The 12,123-nt window shown below is 36.1% G+C and overlaps 1 protein-coding gene and 1 pseudogene across 5 annotated transcripts in view; one reads left to right on the top strand and one right to left on the bottom strand.

The window, feature by feature from the left end:
* Positions 1 to 12,123, bottom strand: part of Cfap97 (cilia and flagella associated protein 97) — a 45,741-nt gene that overhangs the window by 13,761 nt on the left and 19,857 nt on the right. For all 5 annotated transcript variants that reach the window (XM_087217097.1, XM_087217095.1, XM_013075211.3 and 2 more), the window contains one exon: positions 1,515 to 1,783. In XM_087217097.1, coding sequence (XP_087073223.1) covers positions 1,515 to 1,783 — 269 coding nt within the window. The remainder of the gene's footprint in view (positions 1 to 1,514; positions 1,784 to 12,123) is intronic.
* On the top strand, positions 11,315 to 11,673 carry LOC101706761 (high mobility group nucleosome-binding domain-containing protein 3 pseudogene; annotated as a pseudogene).

The raw sequence follows: 12,123 nt of genomic DNA on the forward strand, positions 1-12,123 counted from the left end.
TAAAAAGTTGAAACGGTAAATTTTTACATATAATTTACAACTTAAAAAATAAGTTTCAAACCATGAACTGTACACTTAAAATGGGTATGGTATTTGAATTATATCAATAATATGGTTTTTAAAAAGTTACACAAGACAAGTAACCTGCATTTGAATCTGGACTCCATACTTGCTGGTTCTTGGGCCTTTAGCAATTCCTTGTGTTCACTCATGTCTCATTTTCTCCCATAAAACCATAGGTCATAAGATTGCTATGAGGATTAAATGACCTAACATTTGTAAAATAGGCATTATGTAATTGCTTATTAAATACAACAAGCTGCAGAGTTAAGAGTGAATATAAAGAAAATAAATCCATATGTTTGTGACATACAGTAATTTCATATTTTTATAAAACATGACTCTTGAAATTGTTAACATAATGTGCAGAAGGCTATTATGTAGCTCATTACCTACCAACCTCATTTCAGCTTGTTTTATTGTTATTTACTCTTCGACACACACAGGGTAATTTTTTTGAAGGGTTTAAGACTATATATATTTTTTGGATTAGTGATGGTAATAAAGAAACTTATAAAACAGCTGTTAAATTCAGGTATATATATATAGTTATAGAAGCATACTAATGGAAACAGTCTTGGTAATTTTAACACTTTAAAAAATTACTTTAGCTATGAATTTATGTGTTCATTAAAGGTCTAATTTTAGTTTAAGATACTTAATTTAAGAGACTTCCTGGGTTTAAGATGTTGGCTCAGCCACTTAATTCCTAGCTTTGTGCCCTTGGGCTACCGGGCCTTGGGTTTTTTTCATCTGTAAGATGTGGATTAAAAACAGTACCTAACTCAAAGAACTGTCAGGATTTGATAAGTTACTTATTTAGAACATACTTAGAGCAATACCTAGTGTTCAGTAAGAGCTCAATAAATATCAGCAATTATTAGGAACCAAGTTTTATGTAGAAAAGGATATGCTATCATAACAGTATTAAACGTGAAGATTTACAACTGCTCTCATATATATTTTTTACAGTATCAAAGTGTAATTATATTTATAAATTAATGTTTCATGCATTCAAGAAGCCTACCAAATATGACCCTTTCAAGATGTATTTATCATTTAAAATAAATGATATGTAATTTGTTTTAGCTTTCCAGGATACAATAAAGTGAAACATATTTAGCTAGTAACTGAGTATTTCACAGAAGATACACTGCATCTGATTCTTGGATACCATTTCCTATACTAATGTAGCAATTTAACTGATCTAGTCAAATAAATAATGGAGCGATAAGTATTTTCCTTTCATGGTCCTTTAATATAGTATGCCAGATAAATGACACATACTATACCTTTCAGACCCAATGCTCAACATGTATTTCAATACATCTCTAATACGTGCTTTTAGGTAATTAAGCTTGAATATTCAGCTGTATTCAGGTTTCCCGTAAGTCGTATTTACAAACCAGTACAAGTGCATTTTCTCTGACAGATGAAAGATTTCTGTTACTTACCAAATTTTCTCTTTCAATCCTTTGTTGTTCCCTCTGTCTGTTGAGAGCACTATGATATAACTTAGGGGGATGACCAATTGATCTTCTGGGAATTGCACTTTTGTTTCCTGGTTTTTCAGCTTGTCTTGACAGTTCTTTCAAAAGCCTCTGATTTTCCTGATCAATCTGTCTCACCTCTTCTCTGGTGAAAGAAAAGTTCTTCCTAGGTACTACTGGAGGCTGATCAAAGTGATGTTTTTGTGGCTCCTTTTTATCTAATTGCAGGAAAGCTATAGAACAATGACAAAAAGTTAAAACACAACTAAACACAATAACCTCTGATGCCAACATGCTTTAGCCCTTAAAAATATAAACCATATTAATTCATGAAAAAGTATGTATGAAATAATGCTGATGACTTCCAGATTATAATTGTGTAGAAAAAAAAGATACAGCTTAGAGTTTTATGCTTATTGGGTTCTTTGGGCATAAAAGTAGCATGGAAATGGCACCATGCCTGCCTTTGAAGTACAAGGTCCTGAGTTCGATCCCCAATACAAAAAAAAAATTAGCATGGAGAATAAAACAATAGCTGAATAATAAAGGTATATGGTAGTATTCTTCTTACATATGTATTAATTTATGGAAAATGCTTTTGTCATGTCTACTTTAGGACTCCTTATGGCAATTTAATAGTTTGGGAGTTTAGAAACAATAATTTAGATAGTTGTTAGTTGAAAGGCATATTTAAAAAAAAATCAACTCAGCAACAACTGATGAAAATGGCAAATAAACTCAACATATCCTGAAACCATCAACCTTAAAATACACAAGATTTATGGATCTTAATATTGTCATTGAAACAAATATTTGTACAATAAAAACCAAATTTTTTCTTAAACACAGCATGAATATATTATGTAAAAGATGTTTTTAACCAAGAAAAATATTTTGCATATGATTATCAAATGAATATTTACCAAAATGCTTAAATCCTTGTTTCCATAGTATACCGATTTTCAGTAAGCATGATTAACACTCGTGAAAAGCCCATAAAAACACAGAACTTGCTTAATATTTCTAATTTAGTAGTACTAAAACAGGAATACACTGTAACAGATCAACAGACAGGCACATTGGTTTTTGTTTTGTGGTTTTATACAGTAGTTTTTAGAGCTTCAGCCAGAGGACTGTCATTCCATCTGTAAGTGCTCACAGATCCCGGGAAGTAGCTGTGTGGCCCAGACCCGCAAGGATGCAAGGGGGATCCCACCAGGGGGATCCCAGCAGGGGTCTTCCCTGACCCCAGAGGCTCAGGGACACCTGCCCAAGCCCAAGGCCCGCCCAGAAAAGAGCTGCACAGGCATACGAGCTTCAGCCAGAGGCTCACCATACCATTGGCCACAGCCAAGGACACGCCTGGAAAAGAGCTACACACGTGCATAAGCAATACCGAGAGGCTTATCCCAATGCCACTGATAAGTGCCTGGAGACCCTAGCCAAAGACCAGACAGACAACAGGAACTGGGGTGTACAGCCTCCAGCCAAAGGCCCTCTGAGACAACAGGTACATAGGGGCCCCAACTACAGGCACACTTAGATACTATCCCAAGTGTGCACAGGGCCCAGCCAGAAGCCCGCCCAGACCACAGGTCAGCTCAGGGATCCAGAAGGTCAGTTCAGGGATCCACCACTCTGAACCCAGGAATTGGTACACTGCTAAGGAGCAGAGTAAAAGCTGCCCGGGGGCTTAATAAGAATTCCAGATGACTGGGTCAGCAAAAAGTCACCTCAACAAAGGCACAGCAGGCTGCATCTGTTGAAATGAGAACATATGTAAGTAAATCTCAGAACCACATTTCCAGATCACCTAAGGCAACCCCAAAGGAAAATGAGATGGAACAATCTGATACTCAATCACATGGACTCTCTGAACTGGCAACGAAAGAGGACCTGGAAAAAATGAAATCAGAAATAATTGCTCAGACAACAGCAGAGATTGTGCCCATAGTAGAAGACATGATTAATAAATCTAGAGAGGGCACAGATCAAAGTAAAGGAGCTGAGGAATATGATGGAATCCCAACATAGGAAAAAAATGGAATCCATAAAACAGATGCAAACAGATTTCCAGGAGATTAAAAACTCCATCGAAAGTCTGCGCAGCAGAATGAGCCTATGTGCGGATACAATTTCAGATATAGAAGATAGGATTGCAACTAGTGACCAGGAAAAGAAAAACTGCTTTAAAATAGTAAGGGACCACAAGAAATCAATCCAGCAGCGGCTAGACGATGCAAAGAAGAATAACGTAAGACTGATTGGAGTCAAGGAAGAAACAGGAGAGCGTGCAGATGACATAAAAAAACTGTTCACAGAAGTAATGGGAGAAAACTTCCTATCAAATAGGGGAAAAGAACTTGACATACAGATAAGTGAGGCACAGAGGACTCCAAATAGCCTTGATCAAAAAAATCTACACATAGGCATATTAATAGTTAAGATTCCAGAAACCCAACGGAAGAACAAAATTCTACAAGCAGTTAGGGAAAAAAAACGAATCACATACAAAGGAAAGCCTATCAGAATCACAGCAGACTTCTCAATGCAAACTGTGAAGACAAGAAGACCTTGGAGTAACATATTTGAAGCCCTAAAGGAAAACAGCCTCCAACCCACATTGATGTATCCTGCAAAACTATCTTCCTGAATTGATGGTGAAATAAGATACTTTCATGACAAAGAACACCTTAGGCACTTCATGAATTCCAAGCCAGCACTCCAAAAAATTTTACACAATATCCTAGGAAAAGACAACAAGGATCACAACCTCAGGAAACACAGCAGAATGAATCTATCAGGCACAACAAGAAATTAAATGCAAAGGGGGAGAATCCAACAAAAACAAAAAGTCATGAAAAGGATAAGTCAATATATATCAGTTATAACCATCAATGTTAACGGTCTCAATTCACCAATCAAAAGAAAAAAACTGGCAGAATGGGTCAAGAAGCAAGATCCAACAATATGCTGCATATAAGAAACACACTTAATTAAAAAAAACCTGACAGACTGAAAGTTAAAGGGTGGAAAACAATATTCTAAGTGACAGGAACCCGAAAAAAAGCAGGAGTAGATATCCTCTTTGCAGATAAAGTGCATTTCAAACCAACACTGATTAAGAGAGACAAAGAAGGACACTACATACTTGTAAAGGGAACAATCCAAGAGGAAGAGATGACTATCATTAATATATATATGCACACACACACACAAAATATATATATACATATGCACCAAACACAAGTGTGCCCAACTATATAAAACAAATACTAATGGACATGAAAAATCATATAAGCAGTAATACAATAGTAGTGGGGGACCTCAATACCCCACTGTCACAAATAGATAAACTAGACAAAAAAAAAAACGAAATACTAGAACTCAAACTCTTGAACAAATGAACTTAACAGATGTTTACAGTGTTCCACACCACACAAAATCAGAATACACATTCTTTTCAGCTACATATGGCTTACTCTCTGAAACAGACCACATACTCACTCACAGAACATGTTTAAGTAAGTGCAAAGAATTAAATCCCCAGAGGAATTTAAGCTATCCCCTGTATATTATCAGATCACAGTGCGATGAAATTGGAGATCAACAGCAAAAGAAACTGCAAGAATTTCATAAACACATGGAAACTGAACAACACACCTCTGAGTAACCAAAGGGTCACAGAGGAAATTAAAGAAGAAATCAAGACAGTTCCTACAATTAAATGACAATGCCAATACAAAATATTGGAATATATGGGACACAATGAAAGCAGTCTTATGAGGGAAATTCATAGCAGTGAATACTCATTATTAGGAAACAGAGAGAGCTCAATTAAACAACCTCATGCTGAACCTCAAGCTTCTAGAAAAAGAAGAGCAGGACAAACCCAAAGCTCATACAAGGGAGGAAATTGTAAAAATCAGAGGAGAAATCAATGCAATGGAGACTAAGAGAACGATACAAAAAAAAAATCAATGAAGCCAAGAGTTGGTTCTTCAAAAGAATAAACAAAATTGACAAACCCCTAGCCAACCTTCTCAGAAAAAGGAAAGAAAAGGCCCAAATCCATGCAATTAGGAATGGAAAGGGCGAAATTACAATGGACCCAGCAGAAATCCAGAGGATCATCAATACCTACTTCAAGAACCTATATGTTAATAAGATGAAAAATACAGAAGAAATGGACAAATTCCTAGATATGCATGAATTACCAAAGTTGAATGAAGATGACCTAAAAATTCTAAATGACCCAATATCAATCAATGAAATTGAAAATGTAATTAAAAACTTACCAACTAAGAGAAGCCCAGGTCCAGATGGCTTCACCACCGAATTCTACAAGACATAGAGAGAGGAACTACTGCCACTAATGTTGAACTCTTCAATGAATTGAAAGGGAAGCAATAATCCCAAATTCATTCCTGGAAGCAAGCATCACCCTGATCCCCAAAGCAGAGAAAGACCCAACCGAAAAACAGAACTATAGGCCAATCTCACTAATGAACATAGATGCAAAAATCCTTAATAAGATATTGGCAAATGGAATGTAGATGATCATCAAGAAGATCATTCACCCTAACCTAGTGGGATTCATCCCAGGGATGCACAGATAGTTCAACACACACAAATCAATCAATGTAATATACTATATCAATAGACTCAAAGACAAAAACCATATGATCATCTCAATAGATGCAGAAAAAGCATTTGACAAAATCTAATATACATGTATGATAAAAACTCTACAAAAAATTGGAATAGATGGTCTCTACCTCAATCTGATAAAAAGTATCTATGAAAAACCAAAAGCCAATGTTATACTAAATGGTCAAAACTGAAATCCTTCACACTAAAATCAGGAAAAAGACAAGGATGTTCACTATCACCACTCCTGTTCAATACAGTCTTGGAAACATTAGCCAGAGCAATTAAACAAGAGAAAGAAATAAAGGGAATAAAGATAGGAAATGGAGAAGTTAAATTGTCATTATTCGGATGTGACATGATACTCTATATAGAAGACCCCAAGAACTTCACCAGAAGTCTTCTACTCTTTTTTTTTTCCCCATTAACTTTATTGGTACATTTTAGGTATACAATACAGTTACATTCATAATTGGGATCTTGTACCATTACATGAGTCTCTTGGTTCTTATTTTTTTCCCCCTTCCCTTGCCCACCCTTCCCTATTTGCAAAGACCTTGTTTCCATTTTTTTCCTATTCTTATATTTTTTCCTTTCCCTTTTTTCCCTTCCCCTACCCCTCCCAATTCCCATGCTCTTTTAGACCTTTTCTTCCTGTTACACAATAACAGTTATACATTTTTTAAATTACAATATTAAGATCTAGGAGACATTGCCACAGATTTTACAGAATTTAAAAGGATATAGAAAGCATATTACAAAAATCTTTTTTGAAATAAATTTGACAACTTCTAAGAAGTAACTTGGAAAACAAATTAATGAAACTCACTCTGGAGGAAATATAAAATTTGAATAGCACCTATTAAAGAAAGTATATTCCTAGCTTGAAAACCTACCTATATGACAACAGCAGGCTCATAAACATTTTAACTGATAAATTATATCAAACAATTAAAGCAGAAAAAAGAAGGAACACTTCTCCCCTCATTTTAGGAGCTCAACATTGTGCTAATCCTAAAACTGGATAAAGATAATAGAAGAAAAAAGTATGAACATAGATAGACATTTGTTTAACAAAACAAACTATTAGAAGTCAGATCTGGCAGGATGTAGAAAGTGGTTTTGTTATAGGGATGACAGTGTGGGTTCAGCATTGGAAGAGCCACCCCCAAAAGTCATCATTTTAACAGAGGAAAGGAAAAAGCCATATGATCCTGTCACTAGTTGGTGAAAAAGTATTGGACTAAATTCTACAGCTGCTCATGGTAAAAGCTACCGGGAGCCTAGAAGTAGAACAGAAACTTCTCAACAGATTAAAGACATCTACTCCATACTTCCAGCGAGAACACCTTATATGAATGGAGAAGATACAATGCTTTCTTCTCCTTAAGGTGGGGAACAAGGGCAGATATGCTTACTCTTTATCTGTCCATTAAACTTTGAAACCTAGTCCCCACCAAAATAGTCTGGCAATAAAATGACACAACTAGGATAGGATTGGCATGGCAGAAGCAAAATCTTTATATGTGGATGAAATGATCATCTACAGAGAAAATACTAAGAAATCTCTAGGAGCCCGAAGAACTTGTACTTGAATTTAGCAGGATTAGAAAACACAAGGTATATATAAAAAATTCAGGTCTGCGTATACTTACTAGAAATGAAGAATTGGATATTGAAATTTAAAAGTTATGTAGGAGTACAAAGGACCTAGAAAAGTTAAAAACAAAAACAAAAACAGTGTTGGAAGACGTTTAGTACCTAATTTTAAGACTTCTTCTAAAGCTACAGTAATCAAGGCAGTGTTGGTGTAAGGAAAGACATATAGATCATTTGAATAAAACAGAGAATCTAGAAATAGAACCACACATATATGGTCCACTGAGTTTTGAAAGATTATTTAACATTAGCATTTTATAGAATATAAACTCAATTCAAGAGCCGAGGAAGAGTTAGTGTTTTCAGCAAACAGCGCTAGAACACCTGGTATCCATATATAAAAAATTAACCTCAACCCTTTATTTCCATACATGAAAATAACTTGAAGGGATCTATGAACCTAAATAAGAAAGCCTAAAAGTATGAAACTTTAAGAAGAAATTATAAAGGAAAATATTTACGAATTCAGGGTAGGTAAGAACTACCTAGGATACAAAAGACATGATGTATGAAAGAAAAAAACTGATAAATGAGATTCCATCAATATTTAGAACTTTAAATGACATCATTAAAATGAAAAGTAGTCCTTAAACAGACCATACTTATAATGCATATAACCTATGACCAGAATATATAAAGAACTCTTACAGCTCATTAATAGACAGAAGTCTTCTACTCTTAATAACCAAATTTAGTAAAGTAGCTGGATACAAGGTCAACACACAAAAATCAATAGTTTTCCTGTACAGGAACAACAGACTCACTGAGAGAGAAGTGGGGCAAACAATTCCTTTCACAATAGCATCCTACCAAAAGAAATCAAAGACCTCTTCTATGAAAACTATAGCACTCTGAAAAGAGAAATTGAAGACAATATCAGAAAATGGAAAGACATCCCTTGCTCCTGGGTAGGAAGACTCAACATAGTGAAAATGGCCATACTTCCAAAACTGCTCTATAGATTCAATGCAATCCCAACTGAAATTCCAGCAGTATACTTCATAGACCTTGAGAAAACAATCCAAAAATTCATTTGGAACAAGAACAGACCCAGAATACCAAAAGCAATTCTAGGCAACAGAGACATGGCAAGGGGGTATCACAACCCTCAACTTGAAACTATACTGAAAAGCTACTGTGATAAAAACAGCATGGTGGGCTGGGGATTTAGCTCAGTGGTTCCAGTGTCTGCCGTGCAAGTGCAAGGTCCCGAGTTTGATCCCCAGTACCAAAAAAAAAAAAAAAAAAAAAACAACCCAAAAAAACAGCATGGTACTGGCAAAGAAACAGATCTGAGGATCAGTGGAACAGATTAGAAGATACAGAAACAACTCCAGACACACTCAGCCACGTCATCTTTGACAAAGGAGCCAAACACCCTCACTGGAGGAAAGATACCCTCTTTAATAAATGGTTCTGGAAAAACTGGGTTTCAACTTGTCAAAGATTAAAACTAGACCTATGTCTCTCACCATGCACTAAAGTAAAACCGAAATGGATTAAAGATCTTAATATTAAAACGGAAACACTAAACCAGCTGGAACAGAGGTTAGGTAGAACCCTTGAAGACACTAGTGTAGGAAAAGATTTTATGAATAAAACCTCAGTTGCCCGTGAACTAGCACAAACAATCAACAAGTGGGAACTCTTCCACAATCAACAAGTGGGAACTCTTCTTACTACAAAGCTCCTGCACAGCAAGACAAACCACCAACAGTTTGAAGAGACAACCCACAATGTGGAAAAAAATCTTCACCTGCTCTTCCTTAGACAAAGGTCGACTATCTCAAATCTATAAAGAACATAAAAAAATCAGACCTCCCAAATTTAAAGACCCAATCCAAAAATGGGCAACTGAAATGAACAGACATTTCTCACACAAAGAAGAAATAGCAAATAAACATATGAAAAAATGTTCAACATCACTGGTCATTTGAGATGCAAATGAAAACAATGCTGAGATTCCACCTCACTCCAGAAAGAATGGCTGCTATCATGAAATCAACCAATAACAAATGCTGGTGGGGCTGTAGGGAAAGAGGAACCCTACTCCTCTGCTGGTGGGAGTGTAGAGTGGTGCAACTACTGTGGAAATCAGTGAAATCAAAAAACTAGGATTGGAAGTCCCATTTGACCTCGCTATTCCCCTGCTGGGTATCTTCTCCAAAGAATTAAAAGAATCATACCACAGTGATCTATGTGCACCTATGCTCAAAGCAGCACAACTCGTGACAGCTGAAACTTGGAAGCAACCTAATTGCCTATCAACTGCAGACTGGATAAAGAAAATGGGTTTTTTTCATAAAATGGAGTACTACTCAGCCATAAAGAACGAGAAAACTAGAGACATTTACAGCTAAATGGATGCACATTGAGGCGACACTCAAGTGAAATAAATAGCACACACATGTGTAAATACTGAATAGTCTCTCTAGTGAGAAACTGAAAGTGTAAATAAGGACTAAAACGTATGATAGCTAATGTGAAATACGAAGAAAAGGGGCAAAGAGGAAGAGGAAGTGCGAGGGGTAGGGGAAAAGAAGGAAGGGAAGGGAATATGAGAAAAAGAAAAAAATGGAAACAAAGTCTTTGTAGATAGGGAGGGGTGGAGGGGTGAAGGGAAGGCAGGGGAATGGGGAAAAAATAAGAACCAAGATGGATTATGTAAAGGTGCAAATTTCCAATGATGAATGGCATTATATTATATACCTAAAATGTATCAATAAAATTAATTTTAAAAATTGCATTTAAAAGTAACTGTCCTTTGTTTTTCCTTAACTATCCTTCCCTCCTACCTCCATCTCCCACCCCCTACCTGGTGTTACTGGAGACTGAACCCAGGACCTTTGAGTTTAGCTACATCCCCAGCGCTTTTTCTTATTTTGAGACAGGGTGTTGCTAAATTGCTGGTGCTGGGATCAAACTTGCAATTTTCTTTCCCCAGTCTCCCAGTGTATTGGTATTATAGGCATGTGTGGCTTCCCTTTAGTATCTTTGTTATTTCTTTTACATAGTTCATATTTTATGCTGTTAAAAGCATGGTACTGTAAAGTAAAGGGATATTTTTAACCCACAATTAAAAACAAGTATGGTGCATAAAAAAATCATTTAGGCAAGGTCACAAAACCAGTAATCTGACCTCCCTATATTTAATTCCAAAACTATCTAAGATCACAAAAATTACAACAAACAAACATACACACTGGCTTTCTGATAGGAAAAATCAACAAATTAATTTTAGTTGGAAATTTGCTGAAAACCACACTAAGTTAACGACAAAATCTAAATGAGAATGCATCTAGAAAGATACAGATGTGCCTGTGCCATATATTATCTTGCTTCAAAAGAAACAATTATTTTGTAGAATAAGGTTTCTAGATTAATTTAGCTATGTAGGAAACTCTTTAAAATGTAATTCTAGGGTGGCCCTGCGCGGGAGTGGCAACGCGGCGGCTAGGCGGCATCCGGGAGCCCACAGTCCGAGCCGGTTGCTGTACTTGCCGCCGACCGGATGGTCATTATGCCGAAGAGAAAGTCTTCAGAGAATACAGAGGGCAAAGATGGATCCAAAGTAACTAAACAGGAACCCACAAGACGGTCTGCCAGATTGTCCACGAAACCTACTCCACTAAAACCTGAACCTAAACCAAGAAAAACATCTACTAAGAAAGAACCTGGAACAAAGGTTAACAGAGGTGCTAAAGGGAAGAAGGAAGAAAAGCAAGAAGCTGGAAAGGAACACACAGAAAACTGAATCTGTAGATAACGAGGGAGAATGAATTGTCACAAAAAGTTGGAGGTGATTTTATGTACCTCTTGGGACACCTTTTAAAAGCTATTTTTACCAAGCATTTTGTAAATGCAAATATTTTGGGACTCTACTAGTAGGCAAACAAAGTGTATAAGGATGGACATTTTACCCTCTCATAGTCATGCTTTTTCAAAGTTTTCATTATTATCAAGTAAAATAAATACTATCTTAATATTGGAAGCTGTGTATAAAACTGATTGAGCAGTCCATGCACCTGCTTTAAGAATTCAGTCCTGTGCATACTGTGGTGTTTTTACTGTGCATATTTGAAATTTTCATGCAATTTTTCTAGAGCAATAATCAGTGGTGCTTTTGTACCTAGGTTTTATGCGATTTTAATGAAACATGGATAGTTGTGGCCACCTGCTGACTTTTGGTTTAAAATAAAAGGTTTTGTTTGCAAAAATAAATAAATAAATAAAACGTAATTCTAAAGAAAACTGAGCTATTTTT

This window comes from Heterocephalus glaber, unplaced genomic scaffold (assembly GCF_053883595.1).
Source record: "Heterocephalus glaber isolate CG9 unplaced genomic scaffold, H.glaber_assembly_v1.0 deba00001461, whole genome shotgun sequence".
NCBI lineage: Eukaryota > Metazoa > Chordata > Mammalia > Rodentia > Bathyergidae > Heterocephalus > Heterocephalus glaber.